The 23,246-nt window shown below is 43.5% G+C and overlaps 1 protein-coding gene across 3 annotated transcripts in view; it reads left to right on the top strand.

The window, feature by feature from the left end:
- Astn2 (astrotactin 2) overlaps positions 1-23,246 on the top strand; it is an 839,030-nt gene that overhangs the window by 234,937 nt on the left and 580,847 nt on the right. For 2 of the 3 annotated variants that reach the window (XM_071600870.1, XM_071600869.1), the window contains exon 5: positions 5,472-5,621. The exons of the other annotated variant lie outside the window; for it this stretch is intronic. In XM_071600870.1, the coding sequence (XP_071456971.1) occupies positions 5,472-5,621 (150 nt within the window). The remainder of the gene's footprint in view (positions 1-5,471; positions 5,622-23,246) is intronic. 3 annotated transcript variants of the gene reach the window in all.

The raw sequence follows: 23,246 nt of genomic DNA, 5'->3' as shown, positions 1-23,246 counted from the left end.
AGAGAGAAGTGACAGCATGAGACATGAGCTGAGCTTGGTACTCCCATACTGGAAAGTCTTGGGGAAGGCTCCTCTGGCATTGGAGACCAGTCTCTAACCAGTGGGACTCACTGGTTCCATCCAGGACCAAATTGCCTGGGGCTCCCTTGCCAAGATGATGTAAATTGGAACTGGCTACCAGAGTCACCTTCCAGGCCTGAAGAAGTGGCATCCAAACTCAGTGTCCACCTACCAAGCAGACCAGAGGCAGGACCTAAAGGGTGCAATGAATGGAGCTGGAGCTTCAGTTACTGTAACCTGAGTCCAAATCTCAGTTCTGCTATTTCTAGGCTGTGTGACCCTGGAAAACCATTTAACCTCTCTGAGTTTTAGTGCTCATCTTAAGATAGGAGTTAATGATCCTTGCCTTTCAGGGCTGTTAGGAGGAATAAATGAGAAAGCATAAGGAAATGCCAGGCTCCTTTCCTGGCAAAGAGTTGTCGCTCAAGAATTGTGAATTTTTCTTCTAACACAGATTGAATGTGTCTGAGAAAATTAAAGAGGTGATAAAGTGCTATCAAAACTTGAACTCAAACCTATACATATTTCAGTAGTGGAACATCCTGGGTGCTGTTGGGAGGAGAGAGCAGTGCATAACAGTTTGAGTATACAGTTGTCAAGAATCAGTGCAGACAAACATGCAGAGCCTGCTCTGCAAGGTAGAGGAAGAGGCCGAGGCTTGCCTGGTATCTGGAAACCAACAAGCCCCTTCTGCCTTTGCAAAGGGACTATGGCTCAGCCCTCTCTCTGGGTCTTCTCTTTGGCTTTTTCTTTTTCTCTCTGTTCTTTCCCGTCCTTTCCACGCCCTCCGTTCTCCGTTCTCCCTTATCATCCTCTTTGCCCCCATCATTGATTATTGAGCATAATTCTGCCCTCCACTCTGTTTTCTTCTCCTCTTCCCTCTCTCTCCTGCTCTCTTCTCCTCTCTCTTTCCAGCTTGGCCTGGGCACCAGGGCTTCTCCCCTTAGACCCGGGTGGTTCACTCCCATTAAGCTCGACAATCTCTCATATGTCAATTAGAAAGAGGCAGCATTCCCCTCGTCTCCCTCCCTTTCCTCGGCCTGCCGCGATGCTCAAATCAAGCACCATCTGTTGCATTCATCCGGGCCATGGTGAGCATTTTGCCGCTCTGGGGAGGCAGAGCTTGGTGGGTACCCGGAGGTAATAAGGCTTATTTGAACAACTTGATGGATTGATATTGATAGAGCTGCAGAATGGGGGCTGGAGGGGTGCTGTGAAGAGGGCGGCATGCAGGACGAAATTGGAGAGGGGAGAGATACACGCTAGCACTGGCCCCCTCAGCCCGCCTGGGCTCTTGGCATTGTTGCCAAGACAAAAGCAGCCAAACAGATGGAGAGGATCTGCTACAGTTGGGATCAGAAACCCTTGAAGCTCAGGGGAGCAAACCTTCTCTCTCCATGTGTCTTTCCTCTCCCCCAGCCATTCAAGTCTATATCAGCTCAAGGGAAAGAACGTAGAAATAACAGGACAGGGATACGCTGACCTTTGGAAATTGCTGAATTTCAGAGACAGGAAGAACAGAGAGGGGATAGTGTATCAGTCATTTTCTGTCTAGACAAAGAAGCATCCACAAATAAAAAGATTTTATGAGAATTCAATGAATCAACTGTTTGTGGAGGTCTAGGAAGAGCAAGGAGAGTCAACATGTGGAAATCAAGGTACCAGGGACAGGACAGGACAGGAAGCCACTATTAGCTGCTGGAACTGAAGGGCCAGGGAGAGGAAAGTGGTTTTATTGGTGTGAGATTTGGAACTGTGGAAAAGGGACCCCTGGCAGAAGATGTGATTACCCAGGGTCCTTGTCTCTATCAGATATGGTACCGAAACAGGAATGGAGTGAGGGAAGAGATACTCCACACTCTCCCTTCCCATCTTTAGCCAGAGCATCCTACTGGCCAAACCCACCTTGCAGCCAGATAACATGGAGCTAGGTGATACTGCCCCTAGGGATCTGCCACTGGGACAGATGGGAAGAATGAATCTGGGGAAGCATGGTGGATCAGGGGTGCCAATGGGAAGAATGCACCTGGGGAGCATGGTGGATCGGGGTGCCAATGGAGAGCAACCAGCACAGATAGGGGTGTGTATGCATTCTGTTGCCTGCACTGTGCCAGAAGCTCATGTTATTAACTATTACAGATACTTCCTCTTACCTCTTCGAAGGGATGCATGTCTCCCTAGAGGCTGGCTCTCTCTTGCGAGTGTGGGACCCAAAGAACTCAAGTCTCTACTCCACACTGCCACTTAGATGTTTTGAAGAGACCCCTAAGTTTCCATACCTAAAACCAAGCTTGTTCATGCCTATCAAATGTGGACTTTTATAGGGTCCTTGCTCTTGTTGAGGGACCATCGTTCTGCAGCTGTGAAAAGCCAGAAGACCAGGAGTCAAACTATAAGTCCCTCTACCCCGTGTCTGCCCCTTTCAGTCTGCCTTCACGACCCGAGGGTGTTTTACCTACAATATCACTCTCCATGTTGCCCACTTCTCAGTCTCTACCATTCTACTGCTTCTGCCTCTATTCTCTCTACTACTCCACCTACATCTCCATCTTTACGGTGTCTGCAGTACTCCAGGCAGCCATAGTCTCGTACTTGGGCTCTGGTGCTGCTGTGTTATCTTCCTAGCTGGTCTTCTCACTTTCATTCCTGTTCTTTCCCAGTGAATTCTTCTCTCTTTTGCTAGAGAAATCTTCCCTTCATGCAAATCTGCTCCTGCCCCTCTAAAACCTTCAGCATGGTCCATCCTTCACAAGGTCCAAGGAGTAAGGGTCAGGGTTAGGCTTCCTATTTCTTCTCCTGGGTTATCTCATGTCACTTGCTGGCAGTAATTCAGTACCAAAGGCCGGTTTCAACCCCTTCCATAGTCCTTCTCCCTAAAAGGTCTTCATTTAGACTGTTCTGTCTCTTTTTCTGTCCTCACCCCACCTCTCCAACACCCAACACTTCCTCCCACTTGATGATGCATACTCTTCAGACCCTAGTCACATGGCAACTTCCATGAAGCAAGTTTCCTTTATTTCCTAGACAAGGTCACAGTCTTTTTTAGGTTGTGCTTTAGTCTGATTGGATTAAATGATAAAATACAGTGGACGGGGTGGCATAAGCAATGATTTTCATACAGTTCTGGAGGCTAAAAGTCTAAGGCCAGCAGGGTCAGGTTTTGGTGAGGGTTTTCCTCCTGGCTTGCAGACTGTCACCTCCTCTTTGTGTCCTCATATGATGGAGTAGAGGGAGAGAGAAAGAGGTGTCTCTCTTTCCAGTCCAATCAGATTATTGCCCTTCCTTATGACCTCACTCAATTTTACTTACCTCCTTACGACCCTACAAAGATAAGAGTTTGCTGTTGAAGCCACCAGTCCATGATGTTTTTTTAAGCCAACCAGTCTACAGTGTTTGGTTGTAACAAGACGTGTTCCTCTTGTTCTCACCAGAGGCTCGTGATGGTTTTTCTGTAAATGCTGCTGAATGAAGAGATAAATAAATGGGGAGATAAGTGAATGAATGAATATTGACAAACCTAGGGGAGTCCCTCTATTTGAGAATTTCAGACAGTCCACTACTTGTTCTGGATTTTTTTTACAATGGCTTATCTTACCTCTTTCAGTTCTGGGTAAGTCACTCTTCTCTCTGGGTTTAAGGAATCAAATTGGGCCTGACGTTGCTTCTCAGAACTTTACCTTCCTTTGGAGGGGTCTCCTCTGCAGGCTTGAATAAGAAGCCCACGTTTGGAGTCTTATTGCACCACGTTAAGTAGGACCTAAGGCAGGTATCCTTGGAGAGGGGAGCAGGAGCAGTGAGGGAGCTAGAATGTCACCATGCAGCTCATTCTGTTGCCTGTTGTCTTTTCCCTAGACACCAAAGATTATCCTTGTGTCCCTGAGGATGAGGCTTCTTACAGAACCTGCTCTCCCAATCAGCCCGCTGAGTGGCACCTACCCTGCAGACATATCTGTCTAATGGGAGGATATCGGGAGGAAACAGGAGCACTTTAGCCGTGGGTGCTGGGATATTCAGGAACCTTCTTTGTCCAATCCCATGAAACCTCTTCAAAGAAAGTCTTTGGCACCTGCCGTCTCCTGGTCTCAGACAGAAGGTAGCTGAAGAAATTCCCTCGCCTCCGGAGACAGAGACGGAGGGAGGGCTGAGTTTGAAGATTTCAAAGTCAAGGCTGTCTTTGGGAATGTCTCAGAACAAAGGCACGGGGGCCGTGTAGCAGCCCCCCCCCACCCCCGTCTTCTTTCTGGTCTCCCCTCCTTGCCTTTCATGTTGTCTTTCTCCTTCCTTCTCAACCCTTGTTGGTTTTTTCCCCTTTCCTTTTATCTTCTGCCTTTTTCTCTTTGCCTTTCTGACCTCACTTTCTTCATTCGCTGGAACTTTCTAACCCCGTCGTTTTGAAACTTTGTGGAAATCCTGCTAGCAAATCATTGGAAGGTGTTGTTTGTAAAGGCAATGTCAGACTAGAGATCCTAAGGTGTGACTGCATCACTTGCTGGCTTGGAGCAAGTCACGCAGCTCGTTTGCAGACCTCAGTGTAAGCTCCGTATAATGGGGATATGGTGCTAAGTGACCTACGTATCCACAGTACTGGAGATTTATCTCCTAGGACGTTGAGTGACCTTTGCTACCACTGCCCTGGTTCAGGCACCATTGCCTCTGACTGGCTACTGCAAAAGTCTCAATGCTGGTCATCTCTCTTGCCTCCATTTGCATTCTCCACAGTCAAATTAATAATTGTTAACAAAGAGGCTCAATTTCCCATGAACTTCCTATTTAAAGCCCTTCAGTAACAATATTTTGCTATTGAGATAACATCCGGATTCCAAATGTGGTTTACAAGGTGTCCATCTCCCTCCAGCTGTTTCTTACCATCTACCCATGCAAGCTCCATTGCACCTTCACTAAGGACCTTTCTGTTGCTCAAGAATCATGCTCCTTCTGGCTCCAGATTATCACACATGCTTCTTCTGCCCTGGACATTTACTTTCCAGATTTCCCCACCTCCATCCTGATCTGCCTTTGCTAATTTACACTCATCCTTAAGATCTCTGTTTAGATATTGCTCTCTTCAGAAAGCCTGAAGTGAGATGCTCTAGAGTTCTAAACTCTCCTATCACATAAGTGCTCCAGGGTTAGCATTGCTGGGATTTGTATGCTACCAGAGAATGGATTACCTGAAATGTGGATTGTATCTAAATTGTTACCACTGTATCCCAAGGGCACAGGGCAGCACCTGTAACATAGTAGGTGTTCAATAAAGCTGACGTTACATCTGTGCTCATGCCCAAGGCGTGTGGTTCTGTATCTCCACGGGTCAGGGAGGGAGTTTTGAGACTCAAGGTGGCCAAGCCCAGTCCTCCAGGGGCTAAGGGTGGGCCAAGCCCTAATCTCAGCCCATTGCCACCCTGTATCAGCAGCTGAGGCGACGCAGGAGACAGTGGAGTCCCTGATGCAGAAGTTCAAGGAGAGTTTCCGCGCTAACACGCCCATCGAGATCAGTCAGCTGCAGCCAGCCCCGCGCAGCGCCTCGGCAGGGAAGCGGAAGCGGAGGAGCAAGTCTCGAGGTAGGCTCTCCTGGCACCTCTTGCCAGGAAGACAGCAGGCTGTCCTAGGGTCCCAGAGATGCTGGAAAGACTTGCATTGCTCATAGAACCCTGTTGCACTTTGTCCCTTATAAATCCTCTGGGAGACAGTAGATCTGTGCTCCTGGGGGCAGAGCTCACTTCTGGGAACCCCAGCTTCCTCATCTGTGAATGGGAATGGGTCCTTTAAATTCTGGAGTAATTAAGAAGATTAGCAACAATCTAATCTTCTAGCACCAGGACCTGCAAACAGTAGATGGTCTTTTAAATTGTGGTTGGTATCACTCTAGAGAACTAAGAGTAAAAAGATCCTTGCCTGGAGGTCAGGAACACAGGCCCCCAAGAACAGGAAATCGAGTCCCGTCTGTAGGAAAGGAAGTAATACAGTGATCAAAAGTATGAGTATTCTGAACTAGAAAGAATTGAAGTTAAATTTTTGTTCTGCTAGTATGTCACCTAGGCTGTCACTCTACTTCCCCAAGTAGAGTGTTTCGTGGGGTCCTTGCAGTATCTTAGTATAGTGCCCAACATTTCATAAAGAGTAGACATTTTCCTTCTGCCCCTCCTGTTGATCTTCCCTCTTCTCTTTCCCTCTGCTACCTCATCATCTTCCTGGCCATCTGTATGACTTTGTGTATGTGAGGAACGCACTTGGCCTGGCCTGATTTCCAAGCCTGGTCTTTCTTTTCAGTCTGCATCTGGTTGTGCTTCTTCTTGCCTCTCACTTTTCAGTTTCCAGTAACTCAGCTCTTCTCCATGGCTTCTGTGGCCGCCTAGCACCTTCAGAAGCATTCAGGCTGAGGAACGTGACATCCAAAGCCCCACAGAGTTTTGATCGCTGTCTCTTCTAAATCCATGAGCTCTGACCTCTCTCTGTGTCTCTCCTCGTGCCACTGTCTCTGCATGAAGTCACCTATCTGGCCCCTATAAATAATTTATTTACTCGCACTTTATTTATTCTAGGCAGCAATATACATCTTATTTTGTTTGATCGTCAGAGTGACCATATGAGGCAAGTACAATGACAATTCCCATTTTATAGATCATCTCACTGAGGCAGAAAGAGCTATAGTAACCTGCCCAAGGGGACAGACAGCCTAGTAAGTATGGTAGATCCAGGAAAAACCCATCAGAGTGAGTTCTAAACCTTTTAACTAAACCATCAAATTCTACACAAGTGAAATCCTACCTGTCTTTCTAAGTCAAACCTAAGGCGTGCATTTCCACGAAGGTATCGTGTGGAAGTCACGATTCCCACTGGGTTGTCCTAGTTTTCCTTTATACATGTGTTAATCACTGGATTCATTTTTGCATATTGTAATTTGCTTCCGTCTAGCTCTTTTAGCTGGGCAGAAGGCAGGGATTGTCTTATTGCTTGGGTGGTGTTTGCATTTCTGGGCCTAAATCAGTATCTGACACATGGGAGATGATTGCTGTTTGTTGAAAGCATGTCTATGTCTCACTCCTGTGTGATCGTGAATGCTGTGAAAACCCAAGATCTGCATGTTAAGCTGAGGCCACACATTGAAAACGATGAAATTCATTTTTGGAACTCATGTGCTAAATAGCAGTTGCCTTGAAGTCAGAAATGTCTGAGTGCTAATCCCAACCCCATCAATTTCCACTTGCATGGCTTAGATAGAGTTATCAGCCCTCTCTGGGCCTCAGTTTCCCAATGCACAAAATCATGAACCTTATATTAGAAGATTGCTAGGAGGAGCTGAAGAAATGACAAATGTAGATCACCTGAGAATCTTCAGGAAGCCTGTATCAAGAACTGAATAAATGCTATTGTGAATTTTTTTCCCCTACATTGAGCATTCAGGGTCACTCAAAATTTTACTGTCTTCCCTATCTATTTTTATTCCTTCAACATCCACCAAGAATCCGCCTCCCACATCCCCCTATATGTATACCCCATTAATACCCTTGACTTCAAGTCAATAAGCTCCCACTTCTTTATGTGTTAGTATCGCACCTTCAACATTTTTATGTCACTGAATTATTTAAAAATATCCATTTCATGCACCATGATTTTCTTAAGCAGCCTCTACAATTAGACACGTGGGAGGTTTTAATATGTCATCATTATAAACAATACCTCATACAAGTCTTTTGTGTTTTTTAGTTTTTCTTTTTTTCTTTTGCATAATCTTTGCCTTCACTTGGAAATCCCTCTCTCTCTCTCACCCGGTCAGAGCAGAATTTCAGAGTAAGATTATTAGCGTACATCTCCTTGACCTAGATTGTGATTGGATAGCATGCTGTTTTAATTTACAAGTTAGATGGGTCCTCAGAGAATGAATGCATGAAGGAATCCATTTGAATCTCCTCAATGTGTGTCAAATTCTGACCACTGTCATTTCTTACCTCCTCCTTTCAACTACACCCTTTTTTAAAAAAATTCAGTTTCCCCAAAGTAGATAGAGTAACTTTTTAAAAATATCAATCAGCTAATATCACTCTCCTGCTTTAATAGTTTCCTGTTTGCCTAAGAATGCAATCCAAACTCTGGGACACAGCCTGCACCACACCTTGTCAACCCTGTGTTATCTGTAGCTGGCGAGGCTGTCTTCCCTAACATCACCTGCTCTGCATTTTCTTATGCTTCAACCAAACCTGTTTCTTGAACGGAGCTAAGGGTTCCCTTCTTTAGAGGCTGAGAACTTACTAGTCCTTCTTCTTGCCATGTCTCTTTCTACACAACCCCCTTTACTACTCATCCTCCTCCTGTCTGGCCCCTTCTCACCTTTCACCCCTGGGCTCAGAGTCAGCTCCTCAGCACCATCTCTGGTGACCAGCCAATCAAAAGTTCTGCTCCTTTGGGAACCAAACTTGCTAGGATCTTTTACATAATTCTTTTGAAATTTTTTTTTCTTTTGCTTCCTCTGAATACTAGTTTAGTTTAAAATTTATTTCTTTTCTTGTTTATATGTGTTCCTCTCTCAAAGATATGCCTCAAATTTATAAACCTTCATGCATAGGCAGGCAGGGTTTAATAATATTTATTGACTAAGTGAGTGTTTAGGCATCAGAAAGTGGCTCAGTTTTATAACTTTCAAATTGATGGTGTAAGAGGGATCTGTGCTGAACCAAAGCCTCCTGGTACTGACCTCCAGCAGACCCCACTTTCCCCACAGACGTACTTCCTGACAAGTAGCACATCAACTGTGCTCAAGGGCATGCTGTCAAAGCCATTACCAAAACAGCTCAATAGCATTGTGCTTGCAAGTTTGCTGCCACCATCAGGAAGGATTTTGTGGGAAAGGGGTGCGGACAGTATACATCAGCCCTGCACTTCCAAACTTGTTTATCAAGATTTCCTTGGGGGACTGGGGTTGTAGCTCAGTGGTAAAACACTTGCCTCACACACATGAGGCCCTGGTTTCGATCCTCAGCACTACATAAAAATAAATAAATAAAATAAAGACTTGTGTCCATCTACAAATAAAAATATATTTTTTTTTAAAAAAAATAAAGATTTCCTTGCACAGAAATGCATGAGTCAAAGCAAATTTTTGGAAATTCTGCTCACTCCCTCTTCCTCTTGGAGCTTTCTAAATGTCTTTTCATCTATTAAAGACAGTGGGCTGCAGTACAGAGAGCTGGGCTGCTTTGTTTAACCCAGTGTCTGTGATACCATCTTGTGCACAGATTCTGCTTTTCCCCCTGGAACATTTATTAACATCTTGCAGAACAGAAGTATCCTCAGAAACACAATTTTAGACATGCTCCATTACCCTTCTCTGACCGCCAAAAATCTCAAATATGATGGTCCGAATCCTGAGTCTTTCATTGTCTCTCCCCTCACCCTGCCACTGAGGTGGCTGTGGGCCTTCTGGCCCAGAGTGGGAGCACCTGGCCTCTCTTTGCTTCATTAGGCTCCACGCCCACTCCGTGTTGCCCAGCGGTTTCCAGCAGATGGAGTGGGTGGCTGAGAACCGGTGTCATGGAATTGAGCACATGGCTGAGAGCAACTCCAATGTGTTTTCATGACTGTGGCTTCCTCCTGAGAGGTCTAGGGATGCTGAAGTACATCGTCCTTCATCAGACAGTGGAAGGCTAGCGGAGGACCTAATTGCTGGCTCCGTGTTTGTGACAAGATTTTTATGAGGCAGCTGTTAATAAGTAGCCACTCCCTGGTGGCCTCAAAGGCCGTGAAAAAGAGGTGTTGGCATTCAAATAAGGCAGGGGAGGATTTCTTGGAGTGTGCAGAGGAACTTCTTGAGTTTCCTGCAGTTTAGGTAGTGCTGTTCAGAAACAGGACTCTGTATTTGGAATTTAACTCTGTCATTGGCAAACCGAATGATCTTAAGCAAACTACGAAGTGCTGGACACAGCCTCAGTTTCCTCTTCTGTAAAGTGTCAACCTCCCATGTGGGTGCAGAATAATACCTGACACATGCCCAACCCAGCACCTGGCACACAGTCAGTCCTCCATGAAGACGAGCCAGGGTTATCAGTGACATCAAGATCCTGTCCATCTGGACCCAGATCGCTGCACGTCCATCCCCTCCTTCCTGGGCCACGGTGGCTGCTTTGGAGGAGGTTTTGTTCTCCCTGATGCAGATTCCTGCAGCAGCCTCTTCCTCCAGCCTTGTGGTCCACAAATCCATCGTCCACCCTGACAGCTAGAGTGATCTTTGGAAAACACTCTAAATCTGGCTCTGTCACTCTCCTGCCTACAGCACCTTCCTTATATTCTGTCACCTGCACAGCAGTGGGCTTTTTCACTCTTGACGTGGAGGCCTTTGAAGGCAGATGAGAGTGAACACACCTCCAAAGGGTCTCCAGCCGTGCTCAGAAGGCACTGGTGATCAGGTCTCAATTCCTGTTTCCATCTTTATGAAAACAAATATGTGCCACTCTATTTACAATGTGAACATGTGTAATTCAGTTTAAATTGTGCTCTACTATTTGTCAGTTAACTGATTTAACATTTGCGTGAGTCTTCAGATAATTTCCTGTCCCAGGAAGGAGAACTAGGAATAAGCTGATGAGTAAGGGGAGGGCAGTGGAACCTTCTTTAAAGGGCTTCCATAGGACCAAACAAGCTAACACCTGTAAAGGTTTCAGTACAGGCCAGACAAAGGGCACACAGGTGTTCAATTATTTGCTATTCTTTTCGCTATGATTATTACTCTTATTTTAGTCAATATTATTACCCCATGCAGATGCATGTACTCTAAAATCTTTAAGATGAAAAGCACATTATTTAATAGGACAGATTAAGAAGTTGGCCTTGAGCCAGGCGTGGTGGTGCATGCCTGTAATCCCAGTGGCTCGGGAGGCTGAGGCAGGAGGATCATGAGTTCAAAGCCAGCCTCAGCAGTGGCAAGGCACTAAGCAACTCAGTGAGACCCTGTCTCTAAATAAAATACAAAATAGGGCTGGGGATGTGGCTCAGTGCTGGTGAACTCAGTGCCCCTGAGTTCACTCCCTGATACAAAAAAAAAAAAAAAAAAATGGCCTTGTCTGCTATATAAATCTCCTTCCTAGACTGGGCTCCACTCTACCTGTGTGTACCTCCCACTTCTGCACTACCATATTCTCCAACCTCCTGGGCCATATTTTCCTTCCCTCAATATGTCTTGCTTTCTGAGTACTGATCATGTTTTTCTTGAAAGACTCACCCTTCGGCAGAAAATTGCAGGCAGAAAATTGCTACTCATTTTCTCAATCCAACTTCAGAGTCTTCTCTGTGAAGCACCTCCTCAGCCCTTACCCCAGGTGAATGCACCACCCTTCTTTCTGTGCACTCACAGTCCCAGGGCTGTTCATCATCACAAGCCTTACTGCCATCCATCTTAAGTACATGTGCACATATCTGACACTTCCTTCAACTCTCACAGTTCCTTGATGGAAAGAACAGTGGTTTGTGCTGTCTGAAGCCCCTCTGCCTAAGGAAGAACTGGAATAGGACATTAATTGGCTGAATGATAAAAGAAATGGCTGGCTGGAAGCCTGGCTGGATGGGTAGGTGTTTGGGTAGATGGGTGAATGGATAGATGGATAGGAGAATTTAGTTAAGAGATTCATGGAATGCTGAAGGTAAATGAAACGCAGAGTAACCTACCATCTGTGGTCATTTAATATGTTCTAGGCATTCGGCTGTATATCATCTCATTTAAAAGCTCCCGATAGCTTCATAAGATGAGTACTATAATCACAGTCTTTCAACAAAGGAGAAAACTCAAGCTTGTACTATTTAAGTGGCTTGTCCAAGGTTAACCAACTGGTATATTATGTAACTCTGAATTCAAAGCCCACCTTGAAATTCTCGGATGACTTGAGTTCTACTCTGAAGCTATCCTGGATAAGATCTTGGAGCTGTGAAATGATATCAGTTTATTCTCATAACTAGAAGTCAGTGTATACAGTTTCCCTTGCACTGTTTTTTTTTTTTTTTTTTTCTGTGTCATCAGCACTGCTATAAGAGTGTGTAAGAGCTCAAGTTTTCGTAAGGTGAGGCCATCTCCTGTTCCTGCCCCTTTCAGGCTCTCTGTGCCCTCAGGGAGCCATTCCTGTCCTCAGGAACCCCCGATGGCTGAGGGTGGATCATGCTCTATGCATTTTTTTTTTAAAAGCCTCCAACCAATTTTTTTGGAATGCAACACAGGTATAGGTTGTGCCACCCATCTCTCTGCCCTCCCCCATTTAATCATTTATTGAAGGAAGCAGGGGATTAGATATTCATTACACAATGAATACACGGAGGTGGTGTGGGCCTGCTTGAGGTGTTTACGAAACCAGAAGAGTAATTAAAGAAAACTACATAAAGGAGGTAATCCTTGACTAACACATTGGATTTAACTAGGGAGAGAGGGTGGGAAGACATTGCTGGTAGAAGAAAGAAAACATGTAAAACCTTCTTGTGGGTGACACTCTGCAGAGCATTATGGGTCTATCTGGAGGAATATGTGAACCAGGTGGTGAGGTGAGATGGCATCAGCTCCTTCTTTAGGACCAGGCCCTGAAATTTGTTCCCATCTTGCCAGCTGTCCCCCGCCCCAACACTGGGAGGAGAGGCTGATTCTGTCTCCTTTATTCATCCTAATAGATAAGCTCCCGTGTGTTCTTCTACTGTGGAGCACTGTCCCTAGGACGCAGGCTTATGCTAATACATATTTTTTTCTTCTTTTTATTAGTAACTGGCTATAAATTATTCACTTAGTTGGAAGAAAATAGTCAGAAACATTAATGACTTTAAATTAGTTGCCTTAATGGGTTTGTTGCTCTGTTTAAATATTGAACGGGCAGCCCCAGGATCTGTCCTTGTTTCTTTGGTCCAGTCTTAGTGCTCCTGATCTTTTAGCCCCTGCAGCAGCCTTGTATGCATATGACTTTTATTGGGGAAAAATTTGAAAAGGCTTCATTGAGACACTGCCCCTTTGGACAAAGAAAGTTGATGTTGCATCATCGAAATGAAGTTCTAACATAAACCATGCAGTAATTACACGCATTCGAAGGAGGACTAGATAGACATCAGTTGCCTGGTGACTAGCCCCAGGTCTGGATGAAATGATCCCTCTTTTCACCACTGTTATGGTTTGGATATGAGGTGTCTCCTCCAAAAGCTCATGTGTGAGACAATGCAAGAAGGTTTGGAGAAGAAATCTTGAGGTTCTAGCCTGAAGCTAATCAGTGAATTGATCCCTGGTGGGATTAACTGAGTGGTAACTGGAGGCAGGTGGTGTGTGGCTGGAGGAAGTGATTCCTTGGGGGTGTGGCTATGGGGTATATATTTTGTATCTGGAGGGGGGGCTCTCTTTCTGCTTCCTGATCATCAAGTGAGCTGCTTCCCTCTGCCACACTCTTCCACCATGATGTTTAGCCTCACCTCGAGCCCTCAGAAACGGAACCAGCCTTCTATGGACTAAGACCTCTGAAAATGTGAGCCCTCAAACTTTTTGTCCTCTACAGTTGCTCGGGTTGGGTCTTTTAGTCACAGCAGCAACATAACTGACTGAAAAAAACCACCTGGTGCTGCTTCACCAACTGAGTCTTCCTCTTTTTCTCCACTTCTAATATTCAAAACTTGCTCTTTCTTAAAGCAAACAAACAAAACCTTAAAGCCACATTCTTCATGAAGATTTGCTTCAAGCTTTGATAAGCTCCTTCCTGTCTTCCTTGAGCCATTTGTCCTTTATTACCTTTTATTAAGAGTAATTTATGGCCACTTCACATCTTTACCCTTAATGAATCTCAAGTGCAGCAACTAGGACCTGGCTGATCTGTGTTCCCACCGACTAGCCCAGTTCCTGACAATATAGCAGATGCTCAATTAATATTTGATGAATTAATGGAAAGCCAATCAACCTGGCTGCATAATCTTGGACAAGACCTTGCACTTGCCAGGCCTCAGTGTCCCCATCTCAGAGGCTCTGTGGCTCTGTGGCAACATTCTCAGTTTCTGGAGTCAGAGAGGTGTGGATTCATATCCCAGCCCTGGAGCCAACTTGCTTAACTTTGTAAAATGACTTTTGTCCTAAATCTCCATTACCTGATGTGCACATCATACAATCATGCAATCATTCTCATAGGGAGGCTGGGAGGATTAGAGGTAATGTATGTAAAGTACTCAGCAGGCTGCACTGAATATAGTAAGTACCTAATAAATCTTTGTTGTTGTTAATTTGGAAAGCAAAGGTGATGGGTTAGATAATTTCCACAAATCTCCTCCAACTCAAATAGCCTTTGATTATAAATCAGACTGGGAAACAGTGGTATCTGAGAAATGTCCAGAATTTGGAGTCAAAAAACCTAGTTTGAAACCCAGCTCTGTCTTAAGTGCAGTGAACCCTCGGGAAGACTCATTACAATCCTCAGGATTCCATCTGTGGCACCTGGGGATGTGGTAATATCTGCCATTCTCCATTTCCAGAGATGGTGTGAGGATGTGCTCAAGTGCTGATGGAAATGATCTTTTAAAGCTTGCTGCAGATTAGCCATGCTCTGTCTCCAGAGCCCTGACCCCTTCACAGGGAATGACATGCATCTGTGATCGGGGACCACCCTCCCAAAATGTGCAGCCAGACGCCTTGCCACTAACAACCTAGTGATCCCCAGATTGTTTTAGACTGAGATGTAGGTGAGCTCATCTGAAGTCAGAGCACACGCTGCCTCCATAAATCTTCCCTGATGTGTCTTTGAGAGAAGTTTGCCTTCCTGAAAGTGTATGTCTCCTCCAGGTGGTTTCCCTTGTCCATCTGAAATATATCAGGGAGCTCTCAGTCAATTCTGTCTGCCCTGACGAGTGGAGAGGCAACCACAAGTGGCCTTCACAGAAGGCTCTGGACCAGGTCCCAGTGAAGCCTGAAGGCACAATTCTAGATTATTTCTTCCATCAGAATGGTGTTGCTAAATAATAAAACACCCTGAAACTTAGTGACTTAAAACAGCAGCCATTTCTTTAACACCTAACTCAAGTGGAGCATTTGGGCTTGGCTTAGCTAGATCTCATCTGGGTGGGGCAGACTCAGCTGACCTCAGTCATGCAGCTGTGGTCCGCTGATGTTCCCAGGCTAGTTCACCTACTGAGGGTTCCAGAAATAGCAAGAGCAGGAGCTGCAAAGTCTTTTGAGGATTAAGCTCAGAGGGTACACATCATCCTTTCTGTTTCATTCTGGTGGTAAAAGCAAGTCTCTTAGTCCATCAGAGGTGGAAATGGATCTCAAGGTTATCTGATCCAAACTCCTGTGGATGTGGAAAAGATGGGAAAAACTTGTCACTGTCACACAGAGAAACTAGCAGCAGACCCAGGAATGAAATTCAACTACCCAAACCTACAAGACATCCTCTTTTCATGCAATTTGGACATGTATAATCATGTAGACCGTATTGCCTACGTGCAGATTGACTGTTGGGTGATTCTGATGAAGCTTGTAGTTAGAAATCAGCTGCTGTCATCTAATTCATCTATAACCAAATGCGTGAATTGCATAGATTACAGAGAGGCTTTGCATTTCCCCATGCCTGCAGTAAACAGAGTTGAACATACTGAGGCCATGGTGTGGAGGGTCTGAGACGTGAACAGCTTTCAAGCTGTGCCCCAAATAGGGACTTAGGGAAAAGGGTGGTGGAATTGTTGCTGTTTTACCAGGGTCCTAATTGATATTTCTATATTAGGTCTCAATATTTGGGGGGAAAAGTCCCAACTCAAAATAAATATGAACATATATGTATGTGTATACATATATATACACACACACATATATATCAATCTCATGCACACACTCATAGATATAACAAAAGCTTCTATATGGAAAGAAAGTGGGAGGGAGGATAGTAAACTTTAAATTATCATGTTACACAAAGTTGACAAGGGACTTCTTTCTGTCCATATACACATATGCATGCACACACACAAAAAAAATGTTGGACAAAATGCATCTTTTAAAAATGCAAGAAACTGTATTGATTTTTTTTTTTTTTTTTTTTTTTTGGTATTTGCTAAAATTTGCTTTGTGTGGTCTAAAATGTGGTCCATTTTGGAAAAGTTTCCATGAGCAGCTAAGAAGAAAGTGAATTTGGTTGTTGATAGCTGGCATGTTCTATAGATGTCTGTGAAGTTTATTTGATTAATGGTATTTTTAGATCTGAAGAGTCTTAGTTTATATCTGGATGACTTAGCTCTTGCGGAGAGAGGTGTGTTGAAATCATCTCAAATTATTGTACTGTCTTTATGTTAAGTAATCATATCAAAAATGAAGAAAGGAAGCAGCACTTAGGTATAAAGACTGAAGAGATGCAAAGTCAGGCTGTGAGTTTGGAAGCTCATGTCCTGGTAGTGCTAGGTGGAAGAGGGTGGAGTGGGGTGGATTAAATAAAGAGGACCCATGAGCCTGGAAAGAGGAAGGATGAGGTAATAGGAATAACCTCAAAGTGCCAGAAAACACAATAAATATAGTTTGCATATTAACATTCAGAGTACATTATATTAAACAAAATCCAGTTATATGCTGTTTACCTAAGAGTCTCCTAAAACATAAAGACACAAAGCTTGCAGTGAAGGGAAAAGAAAGATACACACTAGACAATACTAATCAAATGAAGACTTCAGGGAAATATACATTCAGGGCAAAATAAGCTTTACATCAGCAAGAAGAAACAAAAGTAATCCTCAGGAATACAGAGTCAAAGCAACTGTTCATCAGGAGAGAAATAAAAATTGTACTTATACCCACTAACAACACAGCTTCAAAATATATAGATAAAAATGATAGAAAAACAATGTTAATTAATAATAGACAAAGTGAGAGACGATTTTACAAAATCTATTAGATTGAGTAGACAAAATAATAGCAATAAAGAAAATGCCATTGAAAACACAATCCAATGAACATATATAAAATTCTACCCCAGAGGATACAAAGTTAAAGATTTTTTTTAAGAAGTGAGAAATTCTCTTTATGGATCTTGACATCTTATGATCTCAATTTTCTGGCTTTGGCCCAGTTTCCTGAAATTTTATCTTTTTTTTTTAAATGATAACTCCTTGCCACACTTATGACTAAGTATAGTTTGACTTTTATCCCTTAAAGACATTTATTCCAAATCAGAGGTGGGTGTAGGGAGAAGCAATCTATGTACACTGATTTCATTTTATCTTCATTTTCTTTCTTTGAGGAGGGAAGGAAGGTACAGGGAGGTTGTGGTTAAGGCCAACACTTCTGGAAAAAACAGTTCCTTTTGAGGCAAAGTGGTGACATTTTCTTTTAGTCCCCATTCCTCATATTTCTGCTACAAGCCAGGGGAGCCATGATTTTGTCAGGATGTCATTTTCTCCTCTCCTCCATATTGCTTATGTATGATCTAGCTGTAGAGACTTGCAGAGAACCCTCTAACACCTGACCTGCTCCTACATCTGCATCAGCCCTGTTACCTTGCCAGAGAGCTGGCTGAGACAGGTCATGCGTCCCCTGCAATGGAGCGTTGTAATATCAGTAGGAACCTTCACAGATTCTAAGATGGAGAAGGGGCTCAATGTTGTCTTTTTGTTTTCAGGCAGGACTGGGTAGAAATAACTCCACAATCCTGTCATTTACAGCAGTATCAGAGGCAATGGAGATTACTATGTTAAGTGAAATAAGAAAGGCACAGAAAGACAAGGACCACATGATCTCACTCGTGTGTGGAATCTGAAGAATTTATCTCAGAAGTTGAGGCCAGAGTGGTGGTTATCAGAGGCTGGGAAAGTAGAGGGAACGGAAGGATGGGGAAAGATTATTCTATGGGTAAATCAGTTACAATTAAATAGAAGCAAGAAGTTCTGATGTGCTTTTGCACAGTAGGGAGACTACAAGTAACAATTATGTTCACGCATTTCACCAAGCTTCAGAAAGGACTTTGAAAGTTTTACCACATAGATATGATAAGTTTTGGAGGAGATAAATATGTTCAAACTGGTTTAAACATTATGCAATGTGTACATGCATAAAAAAATACATGGTACTCCATTTAGTATGCACAGATTTGTTTTTATGTACTAATTAAAAATAAATTTAAAAAGTAAGAACTCCACAAGATCTTGAAAATTCAAGGTTAGGCATTTGCAATGATTACAGTGCCCCAGAATGCCTAGGATCTGTGATAGATTCTGATCTCAGTTGTACTAAAAGCAGCTTCTGTGGCCCCAGCACGATCACACAAGTCAGACTCTGAAACCATGTCTGTCATAGGAGGAGGCTCCTCTGTGGCTGTTATCGTTTATTCTCATTTCTTAGATTCTCTTCCCTCCTGGTGTGTCTACCTAAACTGATGTTCCTGCCCTGAATCTCCAAGATGGCTTCCATTCATTCATTCATTCAACTGAGTGCCTACCAAGTGTTAGGCACCATGCTGGGTCCTGAGACTAACAGGAAGATCAGACATATGAGGTCCTCATCCATACGGGGCTCAAGATATAGATGGAAAAACAGGAAGTCGGCCACTCAGACATTCAAGTACAATGGTTAAGTTGTGTAAGTGCTTGAAAGTAAATGACTTTGCTGTTGACCTGTGTCGTCGTCCACCAAAACTACAGTGAAGCCAGTTGGGATTCCTACTCCTTTGCCATGGCTAGAAATCAACACTCTCTTGATTCCTTCAGCAAAGATGAAATCAGAGAAGGAAACAATTCTGAGGCTAGTGTAGTGAGGTGTTCTTATTCTGTTTCCTACTTGGGGACATACAGCTAATAGGAAGCAATAGCAATGATTGGTCCATGATTTTGTTCCAGTTATGGTTCCAGGTGCTTTCATGCATGTTATTCTGTCACAGCTTCTTCTAACCCTTATTGTGTCAAAGAAGTTGATATTCTGGAACATGAAGCAAGTTGCCCACTCTTGCAGGGGGACAGGGCTTGGATGTGAAGGTGGATCATCCCCTTCCAGTGTCCCATCCTCTCTCCTACCTTTCAGCTGTGCTATCTGCAGTGCCTGGCTCCAAGTCTTGTTTGCATTACCTTTGTGGGGTCTGTGCATACACATGGGCCTCAGAACTTAAACTGAAATTAAGCAGAAATGAGGCAGCAACAGAGAAGAATCTTTCTTACCCTAATAACCCTGGTGGGATTTTTATTCATTTTCTTGCCTAATTATTATTAAGAATATGCCATCTGTGTAAATGAGGTTTTATGATTTTGTTGTAAACTTTGGTGCAATTCAACTTGAAAAAAAACTAACCTTTAATCTCATTCCATGATGAAAAATGTTGGTTTGATGTACAAAGTCTAATTGCCCCTACCACGTGTTGGAAATCCAAATGTAGCTAGACATTAAGGTTAAATGATGATATCACAACTTACTCAGTTTGCATTTTACATTCAATTGAAAACACAAACCCCCTCGCCTCATTAATCCTTTGCAATCCAATTTTTCCCCCCCTAAATGAAATGATCCTTTTGGGACACATTTATATCCTTTTAACAGCCGCCTGACAGTTCTGCTGATGGAGTTTGTATCCAACTTTGTTACTGGATAGTGACAACTTGCCCTGACGGATATGTGTACATAATTATTCTCTCACAGTTAGATTTAATTAATGCTTACCCTCATCATGATCTTGCAGCTAGCAGGCTTTCTCTGCAGGAGCAGTTAATGGCAAAAGGATTTCCTTTTTAGCCAAGAGAGACTCCAAAAGGCTTTGTAAAACTTTTATTTTTTTTAAGATGGAAAAAAAAAGAGAAAAGAAAACAAAGCATCCAAGCATGTTTAATCTGCTTCCTCTCCACATTAATGCCACATGTGAACAAATTTGAGGCTGCATATAGGGATGGGGTTGTTAAAACTAATTTCAGACTATAAGAGTTGCTAATATGAGAAACTCTGACAGACCCACAGGGAAAATGTGTAATTTTTAGTATGGTGGCTTAGGATCCAGGCCCCCTGGCTTCATTTTGCTTGTCTCCATACAAAATATGCATGTGTGTGTGTTTTTCTAACCATCTCCCCAAATGCCACCCAGAGTTCAATAATAAATTGCTATGTGAGAGAGGAGATATTAAAGAGAAATGACGGGGGAGACAGAAGGAGTATGAAGATAAGATTTGGAAAGAGATTATTAAGAAGTTCATAATAAGAAAAGGGAGTGTGTTCTTGTAAAACCCCATTAGTTGGGAATACTTTACAAATAATCTGTCCCAGTCCATGCTTGTGAAATATTCATGTGCCATTTGCTTTTTATTACCATAATGGCAATGCCTTGTGTTTGTAGAGAGCTTAACAGTTTACAACACATTTTCATATCCATTATCTTAGGTGATCTTTGCAATAACCCTGTGAGATCAGCAGAGAAACATTCACAGATGAGTAGACTGAGGCTCCTAGAGGTTGAGTCACTTGTGTAAGTTCTCACGGCTGGAAAGCAGAGGAACTTGGCATTGAAGTCACAGCTTCTTAAAGCCAGACCCAGTGCTGTTTTTACTACCTTATACCATTTCTCTTTAGGTTTTAAAATGCATACAGGGAAGATTTATATGAGGACTCAAAAAGCAGTCCCTCCAGGCCTTCATTTGTCTTGCTGAAGTGTCAGCAGACTCTGAGCTAAAAAATACCATCTGAGATGAGAGTCATATGATGCTACTTATTTTAATGATTACATACAATATTAATGATCATTATTGCTGTGAGTTGTTATGAGAGATTTCATCTAGCAAGATCCCAGAGGCTAGACGGGAACTTCTGGATAGAAGGGAACACGTCCTTTCTCTGGGAATAGGAGATAGTGTTTAAAGGCCTTGACCTTGAATCCTCAAGAGGCCCAAAATAAAGTATCAGGAAATTCAGGACTATGGAGTGGGAGGTAGGTTTGTAGAAACCATTTCATGATCCAAATAAAAAACTGAGGCAGAAAGAGGGGAAGCGGCTTCTTGACCATGAACTAGTGGCAGACCTGGGAACTCCATGCCTGCCTCACTGACTCCCAATGCTAAGCTCAATCCACTTACACCCAAACTGTAACCTCAAATGGCAGAAGCCTCAGAAATATCCTTTCTTATAAGTGAGAAACTGAGGCCTATAAAAAGAGAGTGGCTCATCAAAGATCATGTATGGACCCAGAGGCAGGACACCAAATCACATCCCCTTAATTCATATCAATTCAGTTCAATTTGACAGTATTGTGTGGGTGTGTGATGAGCTGGCTCTGTGCTCACCACTGTCATGACACTGGGCTAACAGAGCACAGACAGGCATGTGACGCAGATGGAGGAAGACTATGGGTTTTCACTCATATTTGATACTGTGGGTAAGAAAGGTGTGAAACTGATGCACAGAGAAATCCAAATCCAAGTTTAAATGAGCTGACCTTGGAGAAGAGGACCTGGGAGAGGAGGATAGGGAGGGCATCCCTACAGCTCCAATTACTCTCTTGACTGCCTGCTTCTTAATGTTTTCTCCTCTCTGAGTCCCACAAGATTAACACATGAGTTGAAGAATAAGGGCTAGAGCCGGTAGAAATACAGTCACTTATGTTTAGATACACTAGTATCATCTGTTATTATATTCTTATTTACCAAAGGTTTATTCCCCACCGTGCAGCATGCCATTTTTCAATATATCATCTAAGTAAATTCTCATAATGTCCTTGTAAAGTAGTATTATTATTACTATCCCCCTTAAAAGGTGAGAACTTTGGGACTCATAAGGGAAGGTATACTTGCCAAATGCTAGATAGCTGATCAGTGGCAAAGCTTGGATTTGAACCCAGATCTGTCAAACTCCAAAGCCCAGTCACTTAAGTGTAATGCCTATGGCTCCCTCATTGAAGCTGGTGGCTGAGGCCATGGATGGTGAAGCTTGATACCCACAGGGTCTGTCTTTCAGTCCTCATTGCTCTAGGCCAGTGACCCTCCAAGAGATCTCCTGAACACACAGCATCAACGTCTTCTGAGAACTTGATGGAATGTCACTTCTCAGACCCTGACCCTCCGAGCTAAAGCCTGGTAATATGTGTTTTAACAGCTCCCAGTTGATTCTGTGGCAAGACTAAAGAGAGCCACAGCATTCAGAAAACGTACCCATCCTTGACTTGCTCTCATGGAATCTCCAGGCCTCAGGGATGCTGTAGGTCAACAATTTCAGCTTCTTTTGGAGCTCTGTGCTATTCATCTGGTTCCTATTGTTTTATGTGTGCTGTTCTGTCCTTTGTGGATGATCAAAGTCAACTTAAAAGAGTAAGATTTGCAAGCTCTGTGAGCAGGCTCCGGGGAACTGGGACAAGATGTGTGTAGACCCTTGAGTTGTAGCACCTGTCTGAATTGAAGGGGGAAGTTCCAGAGTAGCCTCTGCCGCCGCCTCCATAAACCCACCACCAATGACAACCACAGCTAGGGCCACCTGGTTGTCTTTGTAGCATGAGTTTTTTTGTTTTGTTTTGTTTTGTTTTTTAAATCAGTTGTTGATGAACAAGCAAGGGGGAAGATCTTACTGTCTTTCCCTGTCGAGGCCTCTGGCCAGCCAATACAGTAGTGCATCCACATATGCCTTATGTTGAATCTCTTCTTTTTCCCCACAAGGTAGATGACCCCTGGCAGTTTAGTTAGTAGTGCAACAGTGTCTGGTTTTGACTTGAATGCTTGAATCCACATACAGATCCAATGCCCCTCTGTAAAATCTTGGGTTTTCCTCTCTTGCTTCCTTGAGGCCACAAGTACAAGATGAATATAAGGTGCTAGTGCTATCTGGTGAATGACAAGGGACCTGGGCCATCTGTACAGTTTATTTATGCTCTCTGACCTTGCTTGGATTTGATCCTGAAAGTGCTATTTTCATCTTTTGATGAGACTCTCACTCTGATCATAGGATGGATGACATATACTGGGTCTGACAGAACCAGCCCATGGTATCTGCTGGATCATGGCTATATTTGCTCTTGATAAGATCCAGCAGCACTCCACGATGCCAAATGAGTAGATCTCTGATCCAAATGATATGACTATTCTCCAAAATGGTGGGGGTCTATATTGTGAGTCTACTATCTGGCACTTGCTGTAAACTTCACGTAGTACTGATGGCCACCAAGAACTCACACAGGCTTCACTGAGTCTAATGGTGCAAATGGAGACTGTTGTATCATGACCTAACTGCTGCAGAGCCTTCTCCTACTCTGTGATCCATTCAGAGCTAG

The sequence above is a fragment of the Marmota flaviventris genome, chromosome 13, assembly GCF_047511675.1.
Source record: "Marmota flaviventris isolate mMarFla1 chromosome 13, mMarFla1.hap1, whole genome shotgun sequence".
NCBI lineage: Eukaryota > Metazoa > Chordata > Mammalia > Rodentia > Sciuridae > Marmota > Marmota flaviventris.
The sequence above is the reverse complement of the archived record's forward strand: the minus strand, read 5'-3'. Positions and strand labels throughout refer to the sequence as shown.